Below are 24,634 nucleotides of genomic sequence, written 5' to 3'. Positions count from 1 at the left end.
TTTTATGGAGATAATTTGCCCCATAGAAATCAATGTTAGATAGATGTAGTTATCATTTTGAGATTGATGTAAATTTGATGCCAATTATTTTTGAAGTAAAAATAATTTAAACTTCACAAATCAGTTATAAAAATGTTAATAATTTCTCTGATTTTGAATGTTAACAATTGAGCACGCCATTATCTATTAGAATTTGGGGAAATTGGGAATGAGATCTTTGACACTTTTTTGATAGATTAGGTACAATAGAATAATATCGTGAGAACTGATTAGGGAAATACTTTTCAAATAATTTATTCAATAAACTCCTTAGCAAAATCTGCTATTTGTCATGTTCCTAGCTCTAATTCTGCTTTTTTTATAGTGACAGTTCAACTGATGAGGGCAGCAAATACCTTGTTGGAGACTCAAGAAGATTAAGCAATTATGTGAAAAAGAATGTCTTCGCCACATTCAGTAATTATTACAATATCACACCACTTGTAACCCTGAGCACTTTTTGATGATTGACTATAGTCTGGAGGAACATCTTTTAGGTTATTGAAGTGACAATGTAAATAACTTATATCTTCATTTTCACGGATCTGGATCTTCAGCATATGCTAGGAGCTCTTTTAGGCAGTTCTTTTATTCTCCTCGAACATAATGTAGCCTTAAGAGAAGGCTTCTCCTGCTGGTAGACTAAGGGAATCAGGAAATTAGTCCTGAACTCTGTCTCTCTATGTGCTCTGGTTTAATTCACAGCCAAAGTATTCTTTTAGCAGGGCTAATGCATCACCTGGAGATGAATACATTTTTTGAATGATCCATTTATCTTTAAAAACTGGGCTTGATAAGGTATTTATGAGCAGGGCCTGTGGTTAGAGCTGGTTGCCAAGGCCACTAACACTGTTAAGTTCTTTGCCTCTGTTTCTTTCTGACTGCCAGTCCTCAACTGTTTTTTTTTTTATTTCTGGTTATGTCTCCATAACATACTACTCTCAAGCACCTTGGGCTGTCAATTTCTATCATGTTAACTAGTACACACTCACTCTTAGTGTGTGATACATTTCAGGGTGCTTACTGCTTAGTGAAAATGAGGAAAAATAAGTACGTATGGGCAACTAACGTACGAGAAATAAAGGACAGTTGCCTTGTGGGATTTGACTTATAGAGCTATGTTTTTTACTTCTTTTCTAGCCTTTTTAGTACATACAATCTTTTCATTCACCCAAGCATGTGGAGTGAAACTGGCATGTTTCGTTGGTATGATCCCTGTTTTCAGGATCTTATAACGTACAGTGCATGAACAAATTATAATTGACACTTTTATGGCTTGAGCTGACTAGGACAGTAAATGATCCAGTGTAGCTGGGACTTCACAATGTTGCTTGGCTTCCCCTCTGTTCTCCCTTTTTTCCACACCAGCCATATTTGTTGTGAAGGGCTTTGCATGTAGCTCTGGTACTTTTGTCTTAACTGATTCTAAGTCTGTTCTGAAATTTCATAGTCGTAAATGCTCCATCCCTGGCAGTGCTCAAAGCCAGACTGGACAGAGCCTTGGGTAACATGGTCTAGTGTGACCCCCATGGCAGGGGATTTGGAACTAGATGATCTTAACGTCCTTTCCAACCCTAGCTGTTCTATGATTCTATAAAATGCAGTCCTCCTCCTTGGCCTCTGACTTACCTGAACCCTTTCTATAGTAAAGTTATTTGATCCTGTTCCCTCAGCTGTCTCCTTTTCCCTGTGCTAGCGTGATGTCTGCAATGTGTCTGGAACACGTTCTTTCCATCACTGGCATATCACATTTTGCTTCCTTTACTTGTGGCATCTACTGCCATCTGAAATCATGTGTTTCATGCACTTTTTAAACCTACACATCAAAAATCTTACAGAGAAGTCAGTCGTGCTGTCTTATGCTATTGCCCGCTATGGCAGTGGAGGTAGTGTTCCTAGTGGCGAGAATGGTCTAGCATTTGCTTTTTGCTTGTGAATTTATCATGGCTGCAGGAAGCTTAAGAAGAGGCGGCTTTACATGTTGAGTACAAACCATAGAACAGTTGCTAGGAACATCTAATCAACTAACTTCTTCTGCGTCACTGAGCAACTGACAGACCTGGACGTGAATACATGTCTATATCTGGACTATATCCTCCAGGAAGTAGTGCAGTAAAATGCTGGTATTATATGAGCTTGTTTGAGGCTTCTTGAATAGTAAGAAATGGTAGCTCTGGTCTCACCTAGCATCCATTACGCATTATAGAAATAACAAATCATTAGTAGGCAGTTCAAGAGTTCTACTGCATATTAACTGTAAGCATCTAAGTATTGGGATCATCAGTTTTTAATGTAGGGGTTAGGCAGGGCAGAAGCAGCTGAAGAAATATGTATTGGATATTATGCAGCAGGTGGACTAAAAAGAAATGGGCAACACTGGAATTTGTTGTGGCTGATGATACAATCATTCCTAACTTATTTTCCCTATCACCAGAAGTAGCCTCATTGCAATCTGAATTGTATCATTAGAAATACTACTGATCAAGTTCCCATTCGCCATTGAAGTCATTGGCCTTCAACAGCCATTGTTGCATGAGTTACATGTGCTGCTGAAACTGATACTGATCATTGGCTTCTGATAACAAAAATGCATCTCCATCTTTAAAGCTAGCTATCTCATTCAGTTAAATTTGTCTATACTCTCCAGAGTTAGGCTTGAGCTATCACATGGTTTAACTTCCCCAGCTGTTTGAAGCCATTAAAGCATTATAGGCTGAGTCTAATAGCCCTTTGTCATCTCATGAGTAATAGCATTACTTGAAGTCATTAGTGGTTCAACCTTTCAAACATTAATTGAAGTTTGGTTAGCAGACACCCAAATACCTGACATAAAGTATGATACAGAAGGACAATTTGTGCTCTCAAAGAACTTTTCGGAGAGTAGAAGCTTAAGGTGATTTTTGAGTTTCACTCTAAAATGACATCGAGTCACTAAAAAATGTCAGAAATTCTAGTGTTCTCATCAGTCTATTTTAAAATTGTTTTGATGTATAATTCCTCTCTTTGCTATTGCAGAATTACTTCTCTACAGCTTTGGCAATCAGTCTGATAATGTGTAGGATTTTGATTTATCAAGATCATCTACACAGCTAGGAGTGCCACTTTAAAGTACCCACCATCTTTTATTCCTTTAAAAAAGGGCTAAAATGAGACTATGTTTTTATGCCCTTCCTCATATGCTGTATCTTAAATAGAATGATAAGTTCTGTTGTAGCAATATTCAGACAAAAATGCAGCAATGCTTTACCCTGGTTTGGTTCTAATAACTGTTATAGAAGGGCAATTAACCCTAATGTCTGCTGTGCAAGAAAGCCTTCTTGCAAGCTTCACAGCTGTATGATTACTAAAAGCTTTAGTCACACTATTTAAAAAGCCAAGGAGGGATATAGATTAAACTTTCCATCATGCTTCTCAGGATGTCTCTGGAGGTACAGACAGGCGACATTCAGTCTTAAAGAAGGCTTTATTTAGAAGTGATAACATTAGGTGGACTACTTCAGCAAAATAAGTGCTCTTAAAGGAACATGGAGCCTACTTTTGTTCTCATTGATCAACTTTGCACTGGATGATAAAGATGGGAACGTATCGGCTCAATTGGTTCAACCACTCATAATGCCATTAACTTCTGATCATGCTTTATTAGCTGCAGTAAGCTTTTGCACCAGCTGAATTTCTCTGAAAAAGTTGGTTTCTGTCTATATTGAACTAATTGATCATGCCTGTCATGGTGGTGTGTGAAGACAAACCAAGAATGCTGCTCTTTTGCTTTAGACATTATAAATGTAGGTTAGATCATGCATTAAAGGTGAGGTATTAACAAAATCCCGGCACACTGATGCATCATATTCATTTTGTCACTTTTATTTGAAAGTTTTGAGGAAATTACTGTTTTTTAGAAGAGGGCAAATTGCATGGAAGGAAAAGAGAAAGACAAGAGGGTCAAGGAGGAGAAGCATCAGCAACTCTGAATGGAGTAGTAGTAGCATAAGAGCACCTTTTTACATTGTCATCTGTCTTAGATGTCATATAGTATATGCAATAAGGGAAATGAGGCATGGGGCATCATTTCCTCATGAATATTTTATCCCTCATGCTCCTTCAACATCTGGATGTGACCCAGAACAGCTTTCAGATACATGTGTCTGAATAAGCTCAGGAAGTCATCTCTGTGAAAAACAGCTATACAGCTGAACAACGGTGCCCTTACTTAATGTGAGCTTAATGCTCATATTACAGTTGCTGAGATATCACAGGTGGTCTGTGACACTGTAGTTCCATTTGAGACCCAGTATTATGGTAACCAGAGGATAATAGCAGAATTGTAAGATTTAATACAGTAGCTACCTAAGTGCGTATGTGAAAGACTGGGTAAGAGTTACACAGTGACTCTACCAATTCAACCATTATACCAAAACTGAAAATCTAAAAAAGTGTTTTGTGCTGTTGCTTAAGAAACTGCATTGAATTTCCTGTCCTGGGTTTAGCAGTAGCAGTCATTTTTCTCCTTCTTAGTAGCTGGTACAGTGATGTGTTTTTTACTTTTGGCCTGGGAACAGCACTGATAACACCGATGTTTTTAGTTACTGCTCAAACGTTTTAGTCTGACCAAGGACTTTGTGAGCCTCATGCTCTGCCAGGGAGGAGGGGAAGCGGGGAGGAAGCAGAGACAGGACACCTGACCCAAACTGACCAAAGAGGTATTCCATACCACAGCACATCATGCCCAGGATGGAACTGGGAGTTACCCAGAAGGGCTAGGACTAAGGGGTTGGAGGAGGCATCGGTCAGTGCTTGGTTGGGCAGGGGGGGCGAGTTATCAGTCGCCTGGTGATGAGGTGTTGTATTCTCTTCCCTTGTTATTTCCTTTATCATTATTATTACTGGTGGTAGCAGGAGTGATTTGTGTTATACCTTAGTTACTAAACTGTTCTTATCTCAACCTGTGGGAGTTGCATTCTTTTGATTCTCCTTCCCATACCTCCAGGAGCAGGAGGAGGCCAAAAAGGGGGGGAATGAGAGAGCAACTGTGTGATTTATGCCTGACTTCATTTAAACCACCACAATTTCCTCAACAAAAAACAATACAGAAAGTAAAGAGAATTATTTGTTGTTGGAGTTGGAATTCTTTTCAGGCGCATTCAGTGTGGATAATTTGACTTTACTAACTGCAGCAACAAAAATAAAAAGCTAAAGTAACAACTTGCAAGCAGATGCTAATTCCCCAATTGTTCATGCAACATGGAACATAATTTGAAGTGATTATGAAATTAATGCATTAATACAAAAATGCTTTGGAGAGAAGCAAATCAGATAAATGTGCATAAAAGGAACTAGCTGTAGACATAATTCGTGAAGCTGTGCTTTATTCTCAGTCAGAGGGAAAAAATTAAACTAAAGAGAAATTTTAAAGAACATTTCAGAATTACCGTGTGAGAAACCAAAATGAAACAAAGCTTGGAGCTTCAGCAAAACCAATGTGTAGAGACTGCTTTAGAATTAAAACATACAGAAAGGATCATGTCATATATTTGGGAAAGGAACACTTTAAGGAAGAATTTCCAGCTGTATGAGTGCGTATCCTGGGTAAAGATTCCAGCCTGGAAGCTGGAAGTTGATGGTAGAAAGGAACTGTGCCTTGAATCTGAAGAGAATTTATATTGACTGGTGAGAATTGGAAAATTAATAGACAAGGCTGAGGGACTGTGTTTAGTGTTTTCTGCTCTTAACTGCATGCTTGCTTCCTTACTGTAGCCAGCAGAGGAAGAACCTACCCTCCACTGTCCTCATTCACAACCTAGATTCTAAGCACACCTTTCCCACATTGCACCAACTTTATTGTATCATCTTTGGTATTTCTGTAACAGTATTTTGAAATTAACTTCAATGACACAGGAGGACAGCCTCGTCATGTGGCTTGAAGTGTTTGGTCTGGTTTAGTGAACCTGTTTGTTAAACTTGCAGGGGATTTCATTGCTTACTTTCACCACTGCTAGAGAACTCAGCACAAAGTACCTTCTTTCTGGTTTTCTTTCTCACCTTGTTTGATGACCAGCATGGGGTAGGAAAGTTATCCTGATGCACACCCTCAAGCAAGAGACTTCATTCATGCTGAACTCCTTTCCCTGCACTCATTTTTGTTTTTCCATGTCCATACCTAAAAATACAGAAGTAGCAGAACCAGGTGTGCCATGCCAAAGTTTATAGTGATCCAGCAAATGCATGCTCAGCTATCATCATCCGTTGCATGGATGTGGGTTGAAAGTAGATAATTGCTTGAAAGGAATTTCATTTAAATCTAGTCATAAAATATCACTAAGAACCATTAAATTGTATAGCCATGTCCCCAAAGAAAAGAGGTGTAACCGTTAGTGCAGAATTGTGGTGCCAGTTCTCATATGATTTTGTCAGGAGTCTTATGATATGTATCTTTTCTAACATTGGCAGCTGGTAGAATAAATGTTAAATTGAAAAGAATTTAAATTTTTGTTAAAATGAAGTTTCTAGATCTCAGAGTTCTACAGAAAAGCTTTAAGAATTAATGTAAACACTACCTGATGAAACCTTATTTTCTCACCCCAAGAACAGACAAAAGGTAAGCAAAATCCTAGATGAAATGAGATTCTTGTTATTGATTCTTTGTAGCCAGATTCTTTTCAGGTAGTTAAGTTTGAAGAAACTGTAGAAATCTTTATAAAATAAATCAACAAAATAATTAGAAAAAAAAATATTCCACAAGCTGAAGAATAGTATTTATTGTTTTAGGCAGTAAGTTTATGTACGTTTACTGCTTTTTTACTGTATATGAGTTTTTGTTTTCTTTCTCATAGGTTCCCTACAATTTCAGGGAAATAAGAAAAAAAGTCTCAAATGTAAATTGCTTTTTTCAAAATATTGATATCTATTGGGGAAAACTGTTCTTGCCCTCTTCCTCTTCCCCCACCCCCATATATCTTTGGTTAAAATGGCATAATCCAAGTTCCATCTTGTTATGCTTTCAGTTAAGGTTGTACTTTTTTACTTTCAAAACATGAGAGTTGCACACACTAAAGGATCTGGTACTTGCCTCACAGAGGTCACTAATTGCAATGAAGTCCGTCCCAAGAATTTAGCTAGTTAGGGCAACACAGATGAAAGAAAAATAGGAGTTTCTTACCAGCTCTACCTGGTTCAAACAGCTGCTGTTTGAAGTTATTACTGGGTTACAGCAATTTGTAAGCACTCTTCTTGCTGGAGGCACCAAACCCTCACCTGGGAAGTGATGGACTGGTTTAAGTGCTTTGAATGAAATCAGCCACGTTTATTGAACAGTTTCAGCTGGTGGATTTTAGGTGAAATAAGGTGAGAGGTTTTGTAAGGAATGGAGGAATAAGAACTTGTACAGAGAAATGCATATAATAATAATAACAGATAATAATATCCTCAGGACATCAGGGCACCTCTGCCCACAGTCTGAGGTGCATGTAGCCTTGTGATGTTCCTTTGCCTTTGTTTCTTCACTTTAGGTATGCTGTGAAATACAGGCAAGAGTAAGAGCCTCTGAAATACTAAACCGTACAGTGCCACATGGGTGCCAGGGCTGGCCAGAAGCAAGTGGCATGGATTGAAACAGTTGGCTATGAACAAAGTGTTTAGTGAATTGACCATCTGTCCAAGCTTGGCATAACTGTGATATAGCAGAGATCGTCATCAGACCATCAACACAGCTACTTAAAACTGTTTACTGTGTTAACACTTTTTAGCATTCATGGCCACAGACTTGTCACCATTCCCACCTTTTCTCTCACTTTACTGAAATATCCCTGACACAGGAAATGGATTTTACAGTGTAATGGAGTTGCATGTGGTAGAGAAATGGAGAAGGTCAGGTAGATCTGAAACAGATCTTTGAGCAACTTGATCTCGTGAAAGATGTCACTACCCATGGTAGGGGGATTGGACTAGGTGATCTTCAAAGGTCCCTTCTAATTGAAACCATACTATGATTCTGTGATCTGTAGTTATCATTGCATGCACTGGCATACACTGGGAATGCAAGAGATCTTTGTACCAAAATGTTTGAAGTGAGACTTGTTGCCTTCTGTGGCAGCATTAAAGTGTAATGTTCCTCCCACTTCTTCTCATTTGTGGAAAGCTGAGAGAGAGTAGGAGTTAATTTATTCTGGGCTGAAAAGTGTACAGTTGCTTTACCGGTCAGTCCATTTATCCTTATTCCGGTAGCCAGTATATTACTGTACCTCTGATTGCACTTCCTTTTCTATTCATCTTCCTTCCTACCATAATAGTCATGTCTAGGTGAGTCTGAGTCTTTCTTGTAGTGGCATAATTGTTCTTAATACAGCATTTTTATAGAGAATGTGTGTATAGCTTGGGAGAGAGGCTGACAGGGAACCACCTGAGAATGTCTCTTCCTAGAAAAAAAATGTACTGTAGGGGTATATGAAAGAGCCATAACTAGAGGAAATGGAAAACTAGGCATCACATGGAAAACAGCGATCTAAAAGATGAATATAATGAGAAGCTTCTTTTATAATGAGGTTAATTTACTTTGGAGTAGTCTCGCTTGTAAGCTTGATGAACGATTCATGCAAGGATTTGAGTGTTCATGTGGCCTAATAAAAATAAACAGACCAGAAACTCCTGAAACTATCAGTCTCTCAGGCCAGGTAAGTTCCTGATAACCCTCTTGTAGATGGGACTTGAAAGCTTGAGCAGTTTTATCTGCCTATCACGTCACCATTTTCACAATGTATTAAGATATTTTTCTTGCCCCAGGCTATCCCTGTTTGTACCTCGATAATGGGATACACTCCAATGTCTATATCCAGTGAGTATGTGTCTATAAACTTTACAGCTCAGGGTGTGTTAATCATCCTTGCTCTTAGGTTATTTCCAGTGTCTTTCAGGATTAAGTTCAAAGCACTTGAAGTCCAAGTACATTTTAGAGGATATGACAAGAAATGGAAAAGAAGATCGTGTGTATTGTGAGTTTATCACTAACTCACCCTTCAAGGAAAAAATGCTCCCTTAGTGCTCCTCTTCTCCCTGTCTCCTTCATAGCTCTGATTGGGTTGCGATACTTTCGGGCCAAGAGTCTGCTCTTACTTTGATTAGGATTAACGACCTTTAGGGGCCAGTATTTGGGGGGTGAAAGATGCTATTGTTTGTAATATGCTTACAGTGCAAGTGGCTTCTTTCTTTTTCTGCCATTGATAGATTAACACAGGTTGTCCAAATAATTTTCCCTCCTGATATGTGCACTTTCCTTCTCTACCACGAAGTTGTGAAGATTAACTAATTAATCTCATGAGATTCTTTAATAAAAGGAGTGCCTTACTGAGCAAAAGAACAAAGTAGAGGCAATATGCATGAATGCAGCTCATTCCAGACCTCTGCAGAGCTGAGGTTTCTTTTCTTCTCTGAGCAAGTAAGACTGTAAGAATGCCTCAGATGACTTTTTTTTTCCTTGTTCAGTACAATGTGGAACATCTGTTGCAAAAGAACAGATGATTAATAATTGAGACTAGATTGCACGGTCCAAAACAAAGTGCCTGTAGTACTGTAGCTTTCCCGAGTATTTTATCTTTGTTTCATTTCTTCTTAAAATATAGTAATCAAATACAATCATTGTTATGAAATAGATTTTATTCCAGAATGGAAGCTTCTACAGTGTTTTGCTTAGATTTTAAGGAATAGATTTTCAAGCTGGTCTGGGTGTTGAAACTTTTTATGTCAAATATCTATAAACAAAGGAAAGGCAGTGTGTAATAATAATGAAATAAGAATAGGGGAATTTTATTTCATGTCAGGCTACTAAATTAGACACAAACAGGCTGTGAAATGAAGAGATAAAAATCTAGATTTTGAGGGAGATTTGAAAACCAGAGAAGCTTAATCTTTTCATGTTCCTTCCCCTAGAACTGATTACTTCAGAGCTAATGTTTATGCATGTGATTAGGAGCTGAGCCCAACAAATTCTATTTTCAGCACTGCTACAGGTTCATGGCAGGTGAAACTAACCTTGGTGCTTTGGGTTCATACGGCACTTCTGGCTTTCAAAGCTCTTATTAAGATAGACCTATAACTGAAAAGTAATGTAAAATTGAGGGTGTTCTTTGTTCTAAACCTGACATTATAACCCCCAACATTTACAATTAACACTGAATGGAAACTGAACAGTTTCAGATTGGACAGGCCCAAAGAATCTCCATGAATCTCCATTGAATGAGGGCACTTAAATATTGACAGGACAAAGTCCTGAGAATCTATCTGTAGTTTTGAAACTGGCTCAGTATGAAGCCAGAGGCTGGAGTAAAAGAACTCCAAAAGTTTTCACCTACCTATATTAAATAATTTAAAATCACTTAATAATTTAAAATAAAGCAAAAGTGTCTCTGAAACATCCTGTAGTAATCTACTAAATTACGTTAATAAAAGGTTTTCTTTATTGTTTTTAGTATTACATTTCTATTTTTGCATAAGGATGACGCAAATAAGAGTCCTTTTTTTACAGTACTCATTAAGACACTAGGTACATTAACTCAAGTAAGGACAAAACATAGAGTCTTTATTTTCATTTAATTGTTGAGTAATGGAAATAGAAGCTGTACTTAAAAAAGCTAAGATTTAAAAAATGATGCTAATCTTCAGGGATTCCTTTCTCCCCTGTCTCATCTTTTTTTCTCCTTTATTCAAGTTATTACCTCAAAGCAAAGGCATGTATTTTAAGGATTCACCCTAGCTGTTGGGATTGCAAACACTCTTGGGAAGGTGAAGGTTGCTGTTTCTCTCTGTTCAGTCCAGTCCACAAGCAGTGACTCAGCACCACACAAAAAAACTGAAGATGTGGGAACTTCTTCACTTTTAATAGAAAAAGAAGTAGTTGGATCTTTTCAGGTCTAATCCAAGGTCAGGCACTTGCTAATGGGGCTTCTGTCAAAGCTCAGCCACAGGGAGAAAAGTCTGTAGGTAGCAACCTGTCCACTTGATGAACACCCCCACACTGATGAGCTGCAAGTAACGGACCAGGCTGTGTGTGGGTGCACTGCCCTCTTTTGGACTTTGATAGAAACAGGATCAGTCCCATTCCATCCGGTACTTGGATGTTTTCAGAGCTGAAGTTTAGAGTAAGGAGTGGTTATTATTTTATAGTGTTTTCTCTTAGAAGAAATCTTCTCCCCCAACACCTCTGGTTTCTTTATAACTGTATTCATATTAGCGGAAAGAACAACTTAATCACATCTGCATGTGTGTCTCAGCCTCATGTTTCCTTTCCATAAGTCTACATTGCATTGACCCAAACCTATACCTGTGACTTTGGCAATATTAAAATTCAGACAACATGAAGGAACCACATTAAACTGGGATTAGTCTAAGTAGAGAAAGCTGAAAAACATTAGTGGCAGTTGTTAATTAATACAGTTAATACAACATGCTGATTTGTGTTTGCTATGTTCAACATAAAGTCACTGTACTTTTTCACTGGCATTCAGACAAAAGTCATGCATTAATGAAAATCAACTGTTGTGTACCATGCTTGAAAAAGAAACACTGAAATGTCAGCTGACTAGTACGGGTATAATTATCACATGAAAATCATAACAGTAGTTGTAATCCTGGAATTGTGCTAAACACACACACAGAAAAAGTTTTTGTTCAACTTGAATGTTTAGATATTGAGAGAATTAAATCATTTTTCTTTCATTAGAAAAAAAATTATAAAATTAATAAAAATAAAAAAAATACTAGTTATTTCAGTCAATATGAGAAGAAGGAGCAGTGAGATGCAATGACCTGTAACAACCTTGTTCACCTGTAACAACCAGATACAAGTTTTTGTAGTTCACACTGAATTAGTAACTTTTTACCAATTTTTAAAAGAAGTCCATTAAATAAAAGAAATCTGGGTAGGACTCCAATATTGTGCTCAACCGAAAATGAGCTAGAGACAAAAAGCAGAGAATTGGACAGTTTATAATATAAATGTTTGAGGCAATTTTTCTTAAATCTTGTAACAGAAGGAAGATACCATGTTTAGCCAATGCAGCTAACTGATGGTCTTATTCAGTGCATAGGGTAACAGCACTACTCTAGTTTCTAAGAACGTAATTTTAATAGGTGTGTTTGCTAAGACAGCTGGTGGGGTTTTCCATTTGATGAGGAATAGTCTTTAAAAACAGATGAAATGTCTTGCTTGTTTGTTGTTTTTTTTTTTTTCTTGTTAGCATGTGTATGTGGTGGGGTTCAGTGGCTTTTCAATGCTCTTTGCTTAGCCACTTAAGCATATGCTGTAAAAACTAGTAAAATCACTCATACTATTAGTAGGTAAAACCTTTAAACATGACACTGTGCAGGAGAGCTACTGGAGTGGTGAAGGAAAGGTGATCTGGAGAAGCCTTTGAGGAAACCTTATAGCAGTCTTCCAGTACATTAACCTGTGGTGGGGGGCTACAAGAAAGCTACAGGGAGACTTTTTTCAAGGTCAGGTAGTGACTGGACAAGGTGGAATGGCTTTAAACTGAAAGAGGATAGATTTAGATCAGATATTAGGAAAAAACCTCTTTACTGTGAGGGAGGTGAGGTGCTGGCACAGGTTGTTCCAAGAAGTTGTGGCTGTCCTATTCCTTGAAGTGTTCAAGGCCAGGTTGAACAGGGTTTTTTTGAGCAACCTAGTGGAAGGTGTCCACTGACTGTGGCAGGGTGTTGGAACTGAAAGAGCTTTAAGGTCCCTTACAACCCAAACCATTCTCTGACTATATGGCATCTCACGTATTCTGTGAGAACTTCCACACGTAAATGCAAGCTATTTTCTGCCTATGCTGTCTTGGTTTCAAGGTGGCAGACATATTCCTAAGGTAAAAGCTTTTTCCAAAATTTCTCCTCTTCCTTTTGAGACTGTTTGGACTTTCACTAAATAATAGGCTTATTCTGTATAACTGAAGAGGCAATCAGCAGATTTTTGGAAGTGCCTGTTTATGTCTCTGTCTGAAGCTTGGATAAGGGGGAGTTACACAGTGTTTCTTTTATTTTTGTGAGTTGTTATTGATGCATACATTGTCTCATCCTGTATGATTGCCACAGATAATAAAAATTAGAACATTCATTGGCTGTTTTCTTTTGTGGTCATGTTTGGCCTCTAATTAACTTTTTCCTAATGCAGAACAGGTAAATGGATTCTTTTTTCAAGTCATTAGCCAGCTTTTCATTTCAAACCACATTCATCAAGATGCCAGATGCAATTTTCAACAATTCTTCTATTAGGAACACTGTACAATCCTAGCTTTCAAAAATATTGGCAGCTGATAATTTTTCTCTCTTTAAAGATAAATCTTTCTCAAAAGATAGTCCTTTGCCATCTAGCATTATGCTGACAAGAGATTGTTTTATCACTCAGTGAGCACTAAATCTTTCATGTGTGCAAACAAGATTAATTCACCAGCTGAACCTCACCACGTGAGTTCTCTTACCTTTAAACAAACAAGATTTAAAGAAGACAGCGGTATCCTATATGGACCCTCCTGTGGGTTCCTTTGGGAAATGATGCTAGAGTTTCCTCTGTCCAGATCTGGACTGAGTCTGAATCTGAATAGCACTGTCTAGTAATGATGAGTATAGTTTTATATGGTGAGACTTGGAATATGTTACCTTCTATGTAAGCAAAGTGCAGACTGATTTAATGAGTTTGGGTTATGTGTTTTTGTGTAAGAACTTTTTTACTCTAAAGTTGCTGGGTTATAGTTACAAAATCACTTGTCCACAGACCTTTTCCTTGTATTGAAGTGGTCATTCTGAGACCATTCCAAACCAGGTCATCATTCAAAGGCAACATCTTTTTTTCCCTTAAGTGTTGGAAGTGTAATTGTCACTGAAGTCTTCTTTCCCTACAAAAATTACTGTGCTAAGTTAACAAGAGCTTCTGGCAATAAAACACTTTACAGTGCCTTGATTGAATTATTAGTGTATTATATTAATGGGATCTTAATGAAATTGCTCGGCAACTAACCTTGTCTTTAGTCAGAGACAGAGGCAGCTTAAAAATGGTCAGCTCTAGTTCATTTAATGTTTTCATCTCAGTGCTAATACTGTTAGCCAATTTATTTAAAGCAGAGACTTGGGCCAGATTGTGGTAGCATTACTCATGAATGCAGTTCTACAGCAGCTGATGCTAGCTCATGAGTAAAGCTTATTAAACTTTGTAAGGCTTTGGTGTCCTCTTTCTCTGTTTATTATCCAAATAAATGCTCGAGTTATTTCTTTATGGTAATTTTGTTCCTCTAATTTTCTGTAAAGTAGTATTGCATTCATTTCAGAATGCCATGGACAAAGCAGTTCCTTTATTTGGCTTCTTTCATTTTATTTTTTATTCTAGATCTTAAAAAGCTTAAGAAATGAACTAGGTTGATTAGTTAAAATTAGCAGCGTATGTTGCTTTGTAATGCGTGTATGAATTCCTGGGTCTGGAGAATCAGGTTCTCTCTTTACACGATCTTTATGCCTTGCAAATGGCAATCTAAATTCAGGAGTGATATGCAAAGTGGCAGAAATTACATTTCATTATGCTGGGACTCCATAGCACTGGTGCTTTTGCAATCAGTTACCATATTAAAAATTACCAAACCCCAGAGAAGCTGGAAAAAATGCAGCTGTTTATCTAAGTAGGGAATGCACTGCTTTTGTGAAGAGTAGGACATCTCTGTTCTTCCTTGCTGATTTCCTCTTTTTCTGTACTTCACTTACATTTTCCAGTGAGAAATTTTGTTTCATATGAGTCACCAGTGTTTGGTCTGTGCAAGAAGCAGGTAATAGGTGAGGAGGGTGAAGGTTCTTTCAGGAGATTTGAACCTGTTTGCATTTCATCCCTATTTATGGTCAGGTGATATAACTCAGATCTGTTAATACATCAGAATTAAATTAAAGCATTTGTCAATCACAGACTCATAGAATGGTTTGGGTTGAAGGGATGTTAAAGATCATTTATTTTCAACCCTGTTGCTGTGGGCAGGGACATCTTCCACTAGACCTGGATGAACCTATGAAATACATTTGTAATATTTTCCTACTATCTTATTTAGCTGCTACTAGGCTCTTTCCTACAAAATATTAGAGAAAATTTGGTCCAAGTGGATTTATGAGGAGCTAAAATAAAGATTGAGAGCAGTTCTGGACTTAACTAAGCCACTGGATGTAGTATTCAGGGCACTTGTTAAGGATCACAATTCCATCTGTGGAAGCAAAATCAGAATTCTCTTGTGAAGTGTTCTGGACTTTTTTTTTGTGAGGACAGCAGATATCCACGTAACTGTCAAGGGCAATCTGCCATCAGCAGAGTTAGCATCAACGAGGGGTGAAAATAGTGTGGATTGCTTAAGATCTGTAAATTTTGGTTTGTGTTCATTTGTCACTTCTAGGAAAAACAAATCAAGTTTCTCCCTTTTCAGGGGGTGGATGACTAATGCATGTCTTGCATTTGGTTGAAAAAGACTTTGTCAACTTTCTTGGCTCTTTTTTCATAGAGGAAAAAAATGATTCTGCAGCATTAGAAAGTGCAGTGTGTGCTTGCTGTGCCTGGTGTGAGTACGAAGATTTTGAGCACTGATTTGAACAGAGAACAATTATTTTTGCTGGGGAGAAGTAGAGTCTTGGCTTACCCTCACTCTTCATTTTTGGGGGATATTTTTATATTAATGTTGTCATAAGAAAACAATAAACAAGACCAGAGGCACTCTAAGGTTGGTCTCCCTTTACTAAGTGACTTTGCTGACTTTGAGAGGCAGATATGTATGCCTCTCTCTTTACTCCTGCGTTAAGAGCTTTATTGTGTGATGCTGGAATCAGGGGTAGTTTAAAAACTGTTAAGGTAAAAATGATAGGCCCAATTATTTACAAAAGAAATTGCAGTATCAGCCACCTGAGCTGATAAGATTGTTATTGTTTATAATATTAATTCACTCTCTAGCGACATATATAAGAACAGCCATGCTAAATCAGACTGAATCTTAACCGGTCCTACCCCTCCATAAAACCAATTGCTTGTCCACAGAACAATCCACCCATCAAATCCATTAGAAGGGTGGTGTAGGGGGCTGTGTCAAAGGCCTTACAGAATTCCAAATAGGTGACATCATTAGTTCTTCCCTTGTCATGTCATCTGTGTTCTGTATCTCACTCTTGATTTCATTTGATGCTCATGAGTTTCAAATTATGAGAGAGTGAATAGTTATTTTCTAAGCGTTTCCAGGCCATTCATAGTTTTGTAGACTTTGGTCAAATTGCCTCTCATTTATGTCTTTTGGAAGTTGATTAGTTCATTTATTTGCAGATTGTATGAAAAAATGTTTCCTAGTTTTCTTCAAACACCTATTCTGTGTTTTCTGCCATAGCCTTTTTGTTGTTGTTAAGGTGCAGGATGAGAATAACACCCAACGTAAAACTTGTGAGAACACTGCAATGGCCTAATAGCGTTATTTATTATGCTTGTTTAATTCTCTCTTAATAATTCCTACTGGTGTAATTGAAGGTGTTTTGATCTGAGGACTGAGTTTCTATTTTCACAGACCCCTTCACTGAAACCTGCAAAAACTCCTTTCCCAAAAGGAATTATCTTCTCAGAGACTATTGTTCTGTCTGTTATGCTGGGATTGCTTTTCTCTATCTGTGTTGATGTTTTGGTTTGGGGGGGGCGGGGGGTGGTTTGGTTATTTCCTCTTTTTTTTTTTTTTCATACATTATCACTGATTTTCACCTGTCATTTAGTGCTCAGGTACTCAGTATTGTGCAATCCTTTTACAGGACTTCGTAGCTGACTTTTGTCTTCATCATTCTGAATGCATTACTGCCATCAGCAAACTTTGTCACTTATCTTTCCTTCTTTTCAGATCATTAATGAATAAATTGAACTCCACAAATTATTGGGAAAATTCCAAATGAACATGTCCTTCCATTGTGGAAATGGAAAGATTTTCCCTGAAGTTTGATCCTGATCTTCTAACTATAAATTCATCTACAGAAAGGCCTTTTTCCATAGGCAATTTCAGATCTTTTCGCAAGGGAACCTCTCAAGTCCTGACGGATATCTTTCCCTATGGCCTTTAAGAACCTGGATAGATATGCGGTGTGATTTTCCTGTGCAAAAGTCATGTTGATTCTGCAGTGATGTCCAGAAACCACTGTTAGCTGGGAAAGCAGTAATATGTTATGTATTAGGCATTGCAGAAATAAATCAAGAAGATAGCTCCTTTGTTGAGCTCACACTTAAGGGAATCCAGCATGCTTCCTACAGTGAAGACAGAAATATACAAATAATGTCTTTCTAATCTCTTATCTTAGTTATTCTTAAATATTAATGTTTATGACTTCTAAATTTATATTCACTTTGTTACTGTTGCTGGTTTTATTTCCCATGCTTTTCTTGTTCAACGTGTGTATGTGTCCACTTTTTTTTTTTCTGTATAGGCAAGTATATCAAGTCAGTGGGTGAAAGACTACTTCAAAGCAGAAATTGGCTTCTTTTATTGCAAAGCATATTCTAAAATTTACTTATTCTGTATTTCATATGCTGCAACAACAGCAAAGATTAATGCCATTGTACTTTGCCTCCTTACTCATTGATGCTTCAGGCAACTTAGGCAATAAAACTAAGCTAATGTGGCTGCAACTGCATTACCGCATAGTGCAGTTCAGTGGAAGCGGGTTTGTAGAAAGAAATGGTTGATGTTGAAATGACACCTTATCTGCAGTACGGGCATTTTGGAGGCAGAGGATCTGACTTTAGAGTAGCACTAACCTGATACTCTGAAGTAACTGCCCAGTAGTGGTTGGAATGCTATCTTTTGGGCTTGTAGCTCTGATTGTTTACAAGAAGAAATGTTGTAATTAAATTTCCTTTTCTTATCTTGTAAGAAGCATGGTGCTTTGACTATGATGTGAGTAGTGACTGTTTAGTTAACTCTAGCTTGTTTTCTTTTATGGCATCTGTGCAAAGTAAGCGGCAATATAGAGGACAACGATGAAGCAGATAATGATGTCCTAAGCCGTGAAAGTTGGTCTTACAGTTAACAATTTGACTAGTGGCTAGATTAATCTATCAACTCCCTCCCTGTTTTCAGCTCTCTGTATGCTCTTGCATAAACCTGTGGCACTTCTGCACAGTTTAATGACAGATAAACCACTATTGTTATTGCCACATATAGCAAAACTCATATGTCCTGGAACACTTTGTATGTACAAAATAGCTGGCTATTGCAGTGCAACAGCTAAGGCTTCTGGAGACCTGAAAAGATCAGGTATCTATCTGGTAGATACATAAAAAAACAGTAGGAATAGCCTAAGGCAGTAGTTAGCAGATTAAAGCCAAAGTCAGCAGTGCTGGGAAGTCTGTTCAGGCACTTAAATTTTATTGATTGAATGAGGAATTAGGTGCTTCAGTGCCTCAAGAGCTTGTCCCTCAATTCCCTTTCTAAGAAATGGAGATAAGAGCACTTGCAGACTTCAGAGGAGTGGCCTGACAGAAAATGTGTTAAGGCAGTGATGTGCTTGGATGCGACAGTGATGAGGTCAGGTGAGTTCCTTATGCAGGTAGAAGAAAATACATGAGACTAGAGTGGATCTTGATTAACAACTTGCCTTAGAGGCACAATGCAAAGTCAATGACAAGTCTCTTACTAACTTCAGGGAGCTTGGATTAAGCTCATTGATTTGTGCTTATTTCTGCTCCAGTTGCTGTAGTCTAAATTAATGCTGTGCTGTGATATTTCAAATACCAACATAAACAAAATCCACTCAAGAAGGAAGTCATAAAAATAGGAAAATCATAATGCTTGAATCATTGTACTGAATCAATAAATGTTAACTGTAGGAACAATGTCCCAGAAATCAGTCTGGTAAGAAACAAGAACCAACTGATAAGCATCACAGTAAATTTTTTGGCTTCAGAAGCTAGATAGGCTACTTAGTGACAGTAGATGATCTATATATTGACATTTTGATTATTGATGTTTTCTGTGTAGTTTCTGTCATGCAATCTTCAGTTTAGGAGCCACATCAGTGATATGCTTGATGTATTTGGAAGTGTTAAATGGAAATAAGAATGTTTAATAATGCATGTTTTTTTCACAAGATTTTGAAAATAAGTCAGGGATGCAAAAGGAGACTGTACCTTTATGCTACAATCAAAACATTGCCCTATTTTACATTCAAGATACAGTGTGATGATGTAACAGGCTTATGAAGAATCCCAAACTTCCAAATCACAGTCCAAACTGTTACCAAGGGTTTATATATGCTGCTAAGGGTTTTTCTAGAGATAGATAAAACCCCTGGCAGCTACCCAATAATGAAGGACATTTCCTGTGTAGATTGTATGTGTATTTACACCTTCACATACAAATAGTTCTTTAGTATCTGGTGTCTATCAATACTTAGGGCTCCCTGTACTTCATAGTTAATGAGTTGTGTCTAACTCTGCCTGCCTAAATGAAAGAGAAAATATGGAGTACCTGATTTTTGCAGCACCCAAACCCAAATAGGAATTTGCTCTGAGAAATGCCAGGTGGGGATCCTTTCATTTCAAGCTTGCCTAAGAACATATTGGTGTTTGCCATTTGCAGCAGCACCAATACTTGAAACAAGCAAACAAAAAAACCAACCAACCCAAAGCTAATGATTCAAGGCTTTAATACCTTCCCAGGCAAATATTCTTCAGAGCTCTTCATGTTTGTCATTCATAATGCCTCATTCTCATTCCTTAAGGGTATTAGTCTGTTGATTGCTGAAATACTGGAATGATCTCTTTTTACTGCTAAAACCTATATATTTTCTCATGCAGACATATGAGAGGAGTACCTCATTATTCTCTCTGATTCATCAGCAATGCATACCAATTAATACCATAGTTAATGGGGAGAACTAGTTACTACAACTGCAAACCGTGTATCTTCTGCCACTCCTAAACTAACACTCTTGGACAAAGCTAGAAAGCAACTTTACTATTTGGAGATTATTTTTGATACACTACCAAATCTGTAATTCACAGCACCACAGAAACTGGAGATGGAAAGAACCCAGCATGTTATCAAATGTTTTCTTCTGCCAAAGCATGATGGCTTCTTGTAGACAGCCAGGTTATAATGTTCCAGGCAATGAAGCTGTCATATTTCTTTAAATTCTGCCAGAGTCTAACAAACCTCACCATAAGTGATCATTCTGTGTGTGTATCTCTGTCCTCTTCCTATGTCTCTTTTTTCCTTAACACCTAACTTTTTGTCATTAAGTCCGTTTAACTACTGCTAAAGTCATTTTGCCTATTTGATCATATGTTATGTGCTTGTATACATAGCTGAAATGTGCTTGTTTTCCTTACTGAAAGATTAGCTATGCTTAGTTTTGACATTACGTTCAAACACTTTGAAATAGATGTATTTAATAAGCTTACCTGCAGTTCCTAGCTGCTTATTTTTCCATCTGATGTCTCTTCACCACTGTATTTTCATCTTTCCCTACCATATAGATTATGCTGCTGACCGATCCAGAAGTTGAGAGCAGCTTATTAATCAGTTCTGATGAAGGGGCTACCTATCAAAAATACCGCCTGAACTTCTACATCAACAGTCTGCTCTTCCACCCCAAGAAGGAAGATTGGATCTTAGCATACAGCCAAGATCAGAAGGTAAGAATCTTTGGCAGCATTTTGCTTTGTTTTGCTTAGTAAGAACCTAGGGTTTTCCCACCTCTCTATATAACATCTGCAGAGCATTCAGGAAAGTCTTTGAGGTGATACCAGGGCAGTCTTTGGAAATACTGAGCTGGTATTTCCAAGCAGGAAACATGGAGTAAGCCTCAGTGTAAAGGGCAAAGTAAAGGACATGGGCAACTACTGTGGTCTTGGGGCCTAGCCCTATATGTGGTCCTGGCAGTCTGCGTTTATTCATCAGTCCTTTTGGCAATATCGAGTGACAGACAGTGGGCAGAGAATACAGCTAGGATCCTTCATGATAGGAATAACAACCTCTAATGGTGCTTTTTGTCCTCTTAACAATTCTCTTTCTCTAGTCTAGCACCAGCTCAAAGAACAGTATGAGACACTTCTTGTTCCAATCTGGTTGGCATATTTTCAAGTACCCTTTGATTTCTAAGAGAAAAGTAGCAGTGAATCAATTTTCTTTGGAGTCCAGTTCCTTCAGTAGGGGTAATCCATCAGCCAAATAAATACACTGTGAGATTTGCCTTGATTTTTTGCTGCCCAACTTGAGACAATAAAACAGGACTCCATTGTAAGAGACCACATTCTCAGAACTTTTTGAAAATCAGGAACATCAATACCCACAAATCAGTCATCTTCCAGTGAAGGACTTTATAGAGCTCAATCTGTTTATTCAAAGAAAAAGCAGATGGAAGGGTAACTGTTGTTGTGCATAAATAACTCCATAGGGGAAGACAAAACATAGGAGTAACCATTTTGATCTAGTAAAAAAAAGCCCTTCTAACAAGAACTGATGGCTAGAAGTCAATGGTAGATAAACTCAGCTGTGAAGTAACTAGTCGTTGGAGCAAACTGTTTTGAGAAATGACAAATTTACTGGCATTTTGATATTTTGAGTAAAACTGGAAAAAGACCAAAACAGTTTCTTGAGTTTCCAATGGGTAAAAGAATGAAATATCTTGGCATCTAGTATATACGCCTTTATACAAAGGAGTTTAGTGGTCTCTTTTTGTTTTATATATGATGAATCTATGAGAATCTGAATCATTAATAAAAAGAATAGCTGAATTGCTCAGATTATACATTAATGTAAATATCAACATTAATGTTTGAATTCCACGATGTTTTCTGTCTGTGTATATAAATTCATTTTACAAACATTAGCCTACTTTAGGCTTTTTTTTACTATTACTGTAAGCCTGAGAAAATAAAGGCAAAAGTAAAGCTAAATAAGTAGGTAAGGTCACAAAATGATTTTACAGGAATTTTTGGAATAGAAGTTAAGCCTGTGCTTTAAACTCAAAACCAGTATCCTTCCAGGACTCTAGCTTTATAGCCTTCCCAACTATGAGAAATGCTCGCCTAATTCTTTTTGTAGAGTCAATGGCATGCAATGTTTTTCATTCATCCCTCTCAGAGCATTTTGTGGTATTTTATAATATGCATTGTAAGCTGTTCAGAGGAAGGTGCAGATTAAATTTCTGGATGTTTAATATGTAATTAGAAGAGGTCAAAATGTTTCATTTCCCTTGTGGCTGTTGAATTCTCTGGGCTTACATGAAGCTGAACAGAATCTGGTCACTGCTGTCTTTTAGGACCTATTGGGATGAAAGTTGTTGCATATTAGGAAATTTCTTAGATAAAGATCAATTAAACTTTCAGGGGCAAATTTGTCAAATAAAAGTAGGATATGGTAGAAAATAAATTTCAGCTGTTCTGGTATTCAGCGCTCAGGAAATAATTTTGAATTAGAGTCCATACAGCTAAGCCTCATCTGATTTATGGTAGATGGCTACCAGCACATATATTGTCATTATTCCATAGGAAACTCTCTCTTCTATAGAATCCTAAAAACCAGTTCGTTATTGTGCTTGCAAGAGAAAAATCATGTAGCACAAGGTCTGTAGATCTGTAGCAATTAACTCTAAAATAGAATTTAAAAAGTACTCTGTATGGGTATGAGTCACAGGCCTGGTTTCTCCCTTAAAGCCTAATGGGTACATTTTCTGACTTGAATAAGCTTTGGTCAAGAACCATAGAGGGTAACTAGCAGGCAAAGAGCATTAATCAGCTTGGGCTAAATTAAATGTAACTTGAACTAAGGGTCAAGTTCAGCCTGTGGCTAAGTGTAAATGACTCCCACTGGTTTCATGCTTGTATATCCAAAGGCAGAATTTTCTCTGAGTAATTAAGGGGTCCTGCAGGTATTTAGATAACTGCAATGGGATTTGTTGGGTATTTTGGAAAAAATGACACTCCCATTTGCTATTTCGTGGTCTCATACTTAAGGCCATACGTAGGAAATTTACTTCTTGGATTCCAGACACTGTGTCCACGCTAAGAGTCATAGAAGGAAACAAGGGGAATATAACTCCATGGCAAGGAATTTACATTTTTATATCACTGACTTTGATGACACTGATTGAAGAGGTTGTGAAGGTTTTGTTTGTGGGGGCTGTAAGGAGTAAGTAGGATTTTGACCAGCTAGCATTGTTGCAGTAATTTAATTTTGCTGTTGACAGCCAGGAGAGAGGTGAGAATCAAACAGAAAATACATTCACATGCTTCTAGCAAGTCGCATCATTGTTGTCATCCAATTGCATCTTGTCAATGCAGCAGGTGGGACCAGGAAAATCGGGTGGTGAATAGAGCAAGAGCTGGAGAGAAAGGAATCACACTGTGTTTGGACTGTTTGGTTCTCAGAAGTTGTTCATTCAATTCAGGACTGATGAGGGCAAACCCAATAGTCAGTGTACGCCCTTCATTGGTTATTTGTAATGAGCAGGAAATGGGGTCATATAGCATCATCCCTTAATCTCATCACAGCCCACTGAGTCTGTCAGTATAAGTACTACAGATCATCTTTTGTGTAGTTGAATACAGATTTACTCAATGGCAGGGAAATCTATGTTAACTGAAGTAATTTTATGTCCCAGTTTCTTGGGTGTTGGGTATGTGGGAATGTTGTAATGACTGGGGTTCAGCTGATGAGCAACAGCTCATTAAGTTTCAGCAAATCCTTTCCTTTGTACACATATCTCTCCCTATGTCTCTGCCTTGGGCAGCAGACTTCAATTACCACTACTGACAGACCAGTCCCGTATTCAGTCATGACTTTTTCCTGCCAGTGTCGAGAAAAAAAGAGCAGCAAACCATCTGCTGCCTGCACTAATTGCTTCATGATTGCACTCACTGTTCTGGCTTAAAGTACGGTTGATTCTTACCACATAATTGTAGCACTGCTATATGCTCCTCCATTTTCTGTGTAAGAGGAGTTACAAATCGGGAGGAAGCTTCAGACACAGTATGGCGTTGCTTGTGAAGCAAGAGCTTGTTGGACGTCTTGTACATGTGAGCTCTCATGGATTTAATCAGCATGCTTGTAGGATGAGGGGCTGTATTTTATGGGATTATTGCTTATGCATTACCATCTAATCTTCAAAAGTGGTTTGCTGTGTAATCAGAGGGTGGGATGTAAGAGTCCCTGCTTCATGTGGATATGAATATATCTTCTTCATTCAGATGGGTCAGACACACAGAGGAATGGGTAGCAATCAGCCATGAATAACAGAGCTACTTGGAGAGATGAAATACAGGTGAAATTGGGAAATACAAGTCAGATGGGCAAAATGCAGCGTTGTAATTGCCCAGCTCGAGAATAAATGTGCAGAGGCACTCAAGCACTGAAAAACAGAAACAGAGGCTAAAAAACAGGTTTCAAATGGAGTTGTTGTTGTTGTTGTTGCTTCTCCTCTCTTATTTTAAATGAACTCTTGAAAAGTAAGCTACCCCAGACTAAAGGAGCTCTGTCAATGCAGCAATAATAAATGAAGAGGTTTACATTTCCTTTTTATTTTTTTTTGCTTCCTGTTCTTTTATTTTTCCTTGCATTTTGGCCTTTCC

At 37.8% G+C, this 24,634-nt stretch overlaps 1 protein-coding gene across 4 annotated transcripts in view; it reads left to right on the top strand.

Moving 5' to 3' along the window:
* Positions 1–24,634, top strand: part of SORCS1 (sortilin related VPS10 domain containing receptor 1) — a 293,578-nt gene that overhangs the window by 153,381 nt on the left and 115,563 nt on the right. For all 4 annotated transcript variants that reach the window (XM_061372634.1, XM_061372633.1, XM_061372636.1 and 1 more), the window contains exon 4: positions 20,540–20,698. In XM_061372634.1, the coding sequence (XP_061228618.1) occupies positions 20,540–20,698 (159 nt within the window). The remainder of the gene's footprint in view (positions 1–20,539; positions 20,699–24,634) is intronic.

This window comes from Neopsephotus bourkii, unplaced genomic scaffold (assembly GCF_033783945.1).
Source record: "Neopsephotus bourkii isolate Nb327-2 ecotype Australia unplaced genomic scaffold, CSIRO-AGI_Nbou_v1 NB_1615, whole genome shotgun sequence".
NCBI classification, from domain to species: domain Eukaryota; kingdom Metazoa; phylum Chordata; class Aves; order Psittaciformes; family Psittacidae; genus Neopsephotus; species Neopsephotus bourkii.
Note: the sequence above shows the minus strand (reverse complement) of the source record. Positions and strands in the feature narration are given on the sequence as shown.